At 31.8% G+C, this 7977-nt stretch overlaps 2 protein-coding genes across 3 annotated transcripts in view; both read left to right on the top strand.

The window, feature by feature from the left end:
- The window catches only part of LOC102589114 (ubiquinol oxidase 2, mitochondrial-like), a 2717-nt gene extending 1395 nt beyond the window's left edge, over window positions 1–1322 (top strand). Inside the window, exons 3-4 of the mRNA XM_006366821.2 lie at window positions 492–980; window positions 1088–1322. Coding sequence (XP_006366883.1) covers window positions 492–980; window positions 1088–1147 — 549 coding nt within the window. The 3' untranslated portion in view covers window positions 1148–1322. The remainder of the gene's footprint in view (window positions 1–491; window positions 981–1087) is intronic.
- A 3155-nt stretch (window positions 1323–4477) lies between these two features.
- On the top strand, window positions 4478–6250 carry AOX (ubiquinol oxidase 1, mitochondrial-like). 2 transcript variants are annotated; one of them, NM_001288162.1, is given in 5 exon segments: window positions 4499–4997; window positions 5073–5201; window positions 5366–5833; window positions 5836–5854; window positions 5937–6246. In NM_001288162.1, coding segments are annotated over 5 exon segments (1011 nt in total). In that variant the 5' UTR covers window positions 4499–4604; the 3' UTR covers window positions 5939–6246.
- The last annotated feature ends 1727 nt before the right edge of the window (window positions 6251–7977 follow it).

The following is a 7977-nucleotide window of genomic DNA, read 5'->3' as shown; positions in this document are numbered from 1 at the left end:
TTGTTGTGTTTGAGAGTTGTGTGGGGGGGGGGGGGGGGGGGGTCAGAAAGTCTAATCAAATTCTAATAATTGCAATACAAAAAACTACATTAGACATCAAAAATAAATAAACAAGATTAATAAGTTCACCAGACTCTAAAAAGTAAATAAAAAATAGTATATATTTTTAAAATTGTAAATCTAAATATATTTAAAATCCTTCAAATCCTCTTCCCCCTCCTAGTTTCTATCAAATCTAATAAATATTTTTTCAAAAAAATTATAGAGCAAAATTGCTCACACTCAATTTTAGTGAACTTAATTAAAAGACCCAAATTATTCAAAAATATATTGAAGGAACTATTTTTAACTTATTCCTAAACATAATAAGACACCATTGTGTTATTTTTAAACACTACTTGAATAAATTGTTGAAGTAAATTACTACCTATTATAATCCTATACATGTAACGTTTAATTTATATACACTAACAATATATTTAATTTCTCAGAGGCGTCACATGTGCCATGCCATGTTACTAGAAACGGTTGCAGCCGTGCCAGGTATGGTAGGTGGTATGCTCCTCCACTGTAAATCTCTCCGTCGATTCGAGCACAGTGGAGGTTGGATCAAAGCCCTACTTGAAGAAGCAGAGAACGAACGCATGCATCTCATGACCTTTATCGAGTTATCGAATCCAAAATGGTACGAACGTGCATTAGTCTTTGCAGTTCAAGGTGTATTTGTCAATGCCTATTTCCTCGCCTATTTAGCGTCCCCAAAATTGGCTCATCGAATTGTTGGTTACTTAGAAGAAGAAGCAGTAAATTCGTATACAGAGTTTTTGATTGATATAGAAAAGGGGCTTTTTGAGAACTCGCCCGCCCCGGCTATTGCTATTGATTATTGGCGTTTGCCGGCTGATGCAACGCTAAAAGATGTTGTTACTGTTATTAGGGCTGATGAGGCACATCATCGAGACCTAAATCACTTTGCTTCGGTGAGATTTTCTTACTTTTAATTTTGTATGTTCGAAAGTATACTTAAATGAGTTATTTTGAAATATTTATATTTTTTAATAATTTAATTTTTTTTTTTGTTTCACAGGATATACAGTGCCAAGGGCATGAGTTGAAGGACTACCCTGCTCCAATTGGATATCATTAAAGTGAAACAATATCTCAAAAAAAATTGTCTATCCATATATAACTAATAGCTGCTGTTGATTTTTTCAATTAATTTGATGTATATGTTTGTATTAATCTTTGAGATGTTTTTAGCCTTTGTACAAATATCACTATTTATTGAGATTAAGGCACTATATATAGTATGTAATTAATTATGTGAGGAGTTTAAATTGTATTAATATAATTACTTTAAAATTGCACAATATAATAGTAACGAAGAATATAACGATCTCATGAATTGCTCCAAAATATTGAAATATAGATCGGACTATATTGAATCTTATGTGTCCGTCTCTACTTTATATTTCTATAAAAGATTAGTTTTGTATACCAAAATCATACCCAAAAAAGAAACATGATTCAATTTCATACCGATCTTATTATACAAAATTACAATATATAAATGAATTTATACAAAATTGAATAATTTGTATAAAATTGGATGTATCTAGCGAATTATACAAATCAAAAGCTTTATAGCAAACATAAAATTTACTATGGAGTGCAATTATGCAAACTATAGCTATAATATACAAATATGATTTTTATGTTTGTTATATGTGAAAATTGTTCTTATTATTAGTAGCATATAGAGAATATAAGTATTAGGTTCATAGAAAATCAACATTCCCACTCAAAGCATAAAGGTATATGTGCAAACTATTAAAATTTTAAATATTAAACCTAGATAATTTCAAATCTGTGACAATGAAAACCTAGAAATCTACCTTATTAAATCAAGACCTGACTCTGAATCTTAATGCTAATTTTATTCTTTACGTATATTTACATATTTAGCAAATGTCATTAAAAAGATGGGCGTACACATTCTTACTACTACTTTATAATGTAGATAGGTTGTTTTGATAGATCATTAGCTCAAATAAAGCATATCAAACCATTATGAAAAGAAATATAATAGAAAATGTCAATTACAACAGCAAATAATATAATAAGAGAAAAGAAGGAAGCAATATATAATAATAAAATCGAAGTTTAAATAAGTAAGAAAATAAAGAAATAATAGTAATATTGAAAAGGAAAACTAGGCAACACACAACTTTTACTAATCTTTCCTCCAAATCACCTCCATATCCTCATTAATGTTTTAGGAGTATTTTTTACCTAATTAAAAGAAAAATAATTTAAAAAACTCTTGGTGACTGGTGCAATGACGTGTCAAAATTATAGCCGTTTGTGGCTGATTGCCTGTACTCTGTCTTATTATTGGCAACTAACGAATAATAAGGTTAAACCAAATATAGTGATATTTAAAAAACCTAATTAATTAGGCTTAATTAAGAAAAAATAATTAATTAAGAATAGTGCTTACAATAATGGCAAATGCACGATTCAATGACTTTTGACCAACTCAGCTTACTCCCCACGAAACCTCCTTTTTACTTGTTCCCCAAGACCCACCTTCTTCCAAAAAGAAAAAGAGAAATAAAACACGAAATTGTATACTTTTGCCATTCATTTCCAGAAATACCCTTGGAATTTATATTTCTCAATTTGAATTGACCACTACTTTATTTGATTATAATTGACTTTTTAATGTTTTTTAAGAAATAATAATAGTAATTCATATATATGTTATATCTATTACTAAGCTAGAAGTTGACTATAGAGTTTCAAATACTTTTGTCAAGTTATTTTTACGTGAAGTTTCATCATGTGTTATCATAGTTTTTGAGACAAATATTCAACTTTTTAAGAAAATATGATTTATATTCCTAGATTCTAAAACTATTAAAAATATCCACAATTTTGTATTATCATTTTATAGTGAACATGTTTAGTGAAAACGCATGACAACGAATACAATTAATATGAATCTGGAAAAAAAAAAGAGGAAAAAAAATGAAAATATCATTGATTTCTATATGAAAAACTAGAGTCAATATCTCAAAAGGTCACTCAACTTTAAGAATTTATCTTGTAAAGTCATTAAACTTTGTTTAATATCAACAAAATCACTCAACTTAGACATTTATATCAATAAAATCACTCAACTCAATTTATTATTAAAAAATTAACATAGATAAACAAATTATTTTTATGCCATGTAAATATGAACTCCATAAATAAATAAAATTTTAAAAAAATCATCAACATTTTTTTTATGAATAAACTTAAAAATTATATTAGGATATTACTATTTAATTATAATGTATTATGATGGGCTTTTTCCAAAAAAAAGGAGAGAGAGAAAAAAAACCCGTAAAAAAATGTCATGACAAATAATTGTGGGATACATGATTTTTTATCGTATAAAAAGAATGATATAGACGTTGGCTTAATAACTGCAACTCTGCAAATATTAATCTATTGCGGTCATTGAATTATAAAAAAAATTGTCGTCTTATAAATTTTTTTGTTGCAATCATTAAGCCTATGATAATATCAATAATATTTATTGGTAGGGTAACGTTCATCCTGATACCATTTAAATTTTAAGTGCATAATAATATATAATATTTATTTCACTAATTAAATTTATTCTTAAATATTTACATTCTTATTTTGCTATGCCAATTTTTTTTAATAATAAAATTAGTTGAGTGATTTGATGGATACAAACGCCTAAATTGAATGATTTTATTTATATAAAACATAGTTCAATGACTTGACTAAATAAATTATTAAAGTTGAATGATTTTATGGATACAAAGACATAAGTTGAATGACTTTATTGATATAAAACAAAATTCAGTGATTTTACTAGATAAATTCTTAAAGTTGGGTGATCTTTTGAATTATTAATTCTGAAAAACTATTATTTACTTGTGATTGAAAATGACTTCGAAGAGCAAGCTTGGATAAAAATTATATAAAATATGATGTATATATATAATTATATAAATTTTGTACAATAAACTATGATTAAAATTCAATCCAAAATCATAAATGATGAATATTTTGTAAAATATAAAAATTTGGTGTAACTTTCAAATTTTAAAAGTTTCCGAATAATAGAAGTCGACACAAATAGTATTTTTCTGGTATTCTGATGTATGATATGAATTTCTATTTTCTAGTTATATTTTCAACATACTTGATTTTCAAGTCAAAATAATGGTACTAGCCCGGGTCATTTTAGTCATTTCCTTTTTGTCTAGAATTTACTTAACCTCACGTCTTTAAAATATATTTAAAATGCAAAAAAAAATCAACAACCATAAAAATTAATTAAATATACATAACCGCCTGTCCCACACAGTCTTCACGCGAAGCTTGAACGAACCAACCATATAATAAAATTTATTAAAAAAATAGATAAATCTCAGCCTATATAAAATGAGTGTATATTGTTAACTAAATTATTACTATCACATAAAAAATATATATATTATTTGCCTTCTTCCTCAAGTTTCTTTCCAAACTTCCGGCGAACATTTTTTTTGATTCCAGATTTTGATCGGAAGTTATCAAACATGATGACCCGTGGAGCAACAAGGATGACCCGAGTTGTCATGGGTCATATGGGTCCACGTTACTTTTCAACTACAGTTCTGCGAAATGATCCCGGGACCGGAGTTGTTGGTGGAGCCGCTGCCGGACTTTTGCATGGTTTTCCGTCGAATCCATCGGAGAAAGTGGCAGTAACGTGGGTTAGGCATTTTTCGGCGATGGGTTCACGGAGCGCTAGTACTGCGGCTTTGAATGAAAAGCAGCAAGAGAAGGAAAGTAGTGACAAAAAAGTGGAAAACACGGCCACCGCCGCTGCAAACGGTGGTGCTGGTAAATCTGTTGTGAGTTATTGGGGTGTTCCTCCTTCAAAGGCTACTAAACCAGATGGTACTGAATGGAAATGGAATTGTTTTAGGGTAAGTTTAATTAGCTTTTCACATATTTTTCTGATATATATTATGTAGGATTAATGGTGGATTTTTGTGATTTAGCCATGGGAGACTTATGAAGCTGATATGTCGATAGATCTGACGAAACACCATGCGCCTGTAACGTTTTTAGACAAATTTGCTTATTGGACTGTTAAGGTCCTTCGATTCCCCACTGATGTATTTTTTCAGGTACGTAATAAAATTCCCAGAATATAGGAAACTGGAAAGATACTATGCAATTTCCCATAATTTCGGAATTTTATAATAGTGAAATTGAATTGAAAGTTTCGAATGGAAAAGGAATATGAGATCGTAGAGGTTGTTTAATTTTGCGTGTTTTTAATGTGGTGCAGAGGAGATATGGTTGCAGAGCAATGATGTTAGAAACAGTGGCGGCGGTGCCTGGAATGGTGGGAGGTATGTTGTTGCACTGCAAGTCATTGAGGCGATTCGAACAGAGTGGTGGATGGATCAAAGCTCTGCTTGAAGAAGCCGAAAACGAGAGGATGCATTTGATGACTTTCATGGAAGTTGCAAAGCCAAATGTGTACGAACGTGCCCTGGTTTTCGCAGTGCAAGGTGTCTTCTTCAACGCTTACTTTGCTGCTTACCTTATTTCCCCAAAATTGGCTCATCGTATCGTGGGATATTTGGAAGAAGAAGCTGTTCATTCGTACACTGAGTTCCTCAAGGAATTGGACAATGGTAACATTGAGAACGTACCTGCTCCTGCTATTGCTATTGATTACTGGCGTTTGCCTAAGGATGCCACTCTCCGCGATGTTGTCTTGGTTGTTAGGGCTGATGAGGCTCATCATCGCGATGTCAACCACTATGCATCTGTAAGAACACATAAAGCTGATGATCTCGACTTATTTGGGATTGATGGATGCATTTAACTAATTTATTTGATTTTGATTGTAGGACATTCATTACCAAGGACAACAGCTGAAGGACTCACCAGCACCACTTGGGTATCACTAAGCGACTAATAATAAATACAAAGAGATCAGACATATCAAGCTAAAAGTTCGTCACTATTTTGTTCCTTTTTTGAACTGGTGATATAGCTATGTAGTAGGTAATACTAATCTTGAATGTTGATGTACATATTTTTGTGTGGATTTGGTTCGTTCTTTGCTGCCTCTTCATCAATAAGTGGTAGGGTACGATGAGCTCTGTATCATTGTGGAGCATATATATTCTTGATGAAATTATATCATCGTTTTGTTTACTTTTGTCACACTTTTGATATGAATTAATCAAGATCAAAATTAGGACATAATAACAAGTAAAGATAATCGCGGTTGTGGGAGATTGAGGTCAATAAGTTTGAGTTTCCCCTTCTGAAATTCGTGAAACTCCATTGGCGTTGTTTGTAGAACTTTAACAGTGGCTGGCAGAAGAAGCTCCAACTTTGGAATCTTCTTTATGGGTACGAATGAATGTGATTGAGTAAAGTAAGCAATACAGGCTCAATTTTGAAGGTTGTGAATAGGAGGCTGCTTCGTCTTCCTTTCTGAAGCTTGATGAAAGAAGTCGAGAAAAAATGAAGGGAGCATCACAAGTTTTCCTAATCAGAACCTGGAAAGTATTCTTGCATCAGTTTTCGATGAATTGTTTGTTAAGAGACATAATAGAAGAGCAAAGAGACGAGCTATGAATACTTGTGGGAATACACGGGATATGTTGGCAATTACTACTTTCAGGAGGTTTATAGATCCAGTTATCGGATTGGGAGAAGAGATCAATGGTAGGAATCAGCAACAACAACTTGTTGTTTGTGAAGGTGCATGAGTGGTTTATGGGAATTTAACACCACAAGATTTGCAGTTGAAAGAAGAAATGGAAGCAGACATACTACAACAATGCTTGAATTGTTAAGAGTTATTCATGATCTTCCTCCTCTCTATTGAGGAAATTACACGTTGAAACGACAGATTTTTGTTTCTCCATTGATTGGGATGAGGAAATCGTGACTTACTACAAAATGCTTGAATTATTTGAGATCATTGATGATGTTGAACTAATAAATCCTCCTTTCTCAAGGGGAATAATAATAATTGCGGTATCTCATCAAGAATCAACAGTTTTTTTGTTCTCGATTGATTGAGTGGGATGAGGATTTCAACAACATAAAACAGCCATTGCTACCAAAACTCTCATCTGATTACCGTCCCATTCTATTACAGTGTGGGGATCAACTAGAACATACCAAGTCATATTTTAAGTTTGAGAATTGGTGGCTTGAGGCAGCCTTCACCTCTAACCTACACCATTGAGGGATACACAAAAAAAGATTTGATTATGGATACAACGGTAATATCTAATGAATATGCGACTGAAAGGATATGTATCAGGGATTCGTTGCAAACTAGACATAGAAAAAACTTATGATCACGTGAATTGAGTTTTTCTTATCAGGGATATGAACTTTGGTAGTAAATGGATAAACTCAAATTACAATATGTATTTGGTGGATTATATGGAAAGAGAGAACCACAAAATGCTTTGAAGATCATTTTATGAGAAGAGCCAATATTAGGTATGATTTGTTTTTTTTAGCAAAAATTAGATTAAATATTATGAACAGTACTATTCAATATTCATTGACCAATTTTTCCATGAAGCAAGGGAAATGCAAGTTCACAGCTACTTAGCTTTCTGGTCAAGAGATTAAACACACACACCATCATCAACAACAACAAAACAAATAAAAACAGAAAAAATTCAATGATGGGACGACCCGAATTCAAAGAAATCACCAACATGAACACAATAGTGACCCACATGAATGGAGTAACGACTGCCCCGCTGTCTGATTACACTTCCCCTTCATTCCTTCATCTCCAAAGACTAAGAAAACAATGTACATACCTCATTGATCAACAACTATGGGAAGACCTTAGAGCAATATTTGTGTTTCTCACTAAGAAAACAATGTACAACTCTTTTGGCAGACCCC

The sequence above is a fragment of the Solanum tuberosum genome, unplaced genomic scaffold (assembly GCF_000226075.1).
Source record: "Solanum tuberosum cultivar DM 1-3 516 R44 unplaced genomic scaffold, SolTub_3.0 scf00683, whole genome shotgun sequence".
In the NCBI taxonomy this organism is placed as follows: domain Eukaryota; kingdom Viridiplantae; phylum Streptophyta; class Magnoliopsida; order Solanales; family Solanaceae; genus Solanum; species Solanum tuberosum.
This window is presented reverse-complemented; position numbering and strand designations above follow the sequence as displayed.

Coding starts and splice junctions, on each gene's coding strand:
- AOX (XM_015305102.1), top strand. CDS start 4,605: ATGATGACCCGTGGAGCAACAAGGATGACCCGAGTTGTCATGGGTCAT. Junction 5,202..5,365: donor CCACTGATGTATTTTTTCAG/GTACGTAATAAA, acceptor AATGTGGTGCAG/AGGAGATATGGTTGCAGAGC. Junction 5,855..5,936: donor ATGTCAACCACTATGCATCT/GTAAGAACACAT, acceptor TTTTGATTGTAG/GACATTCATTACCAAGGACA.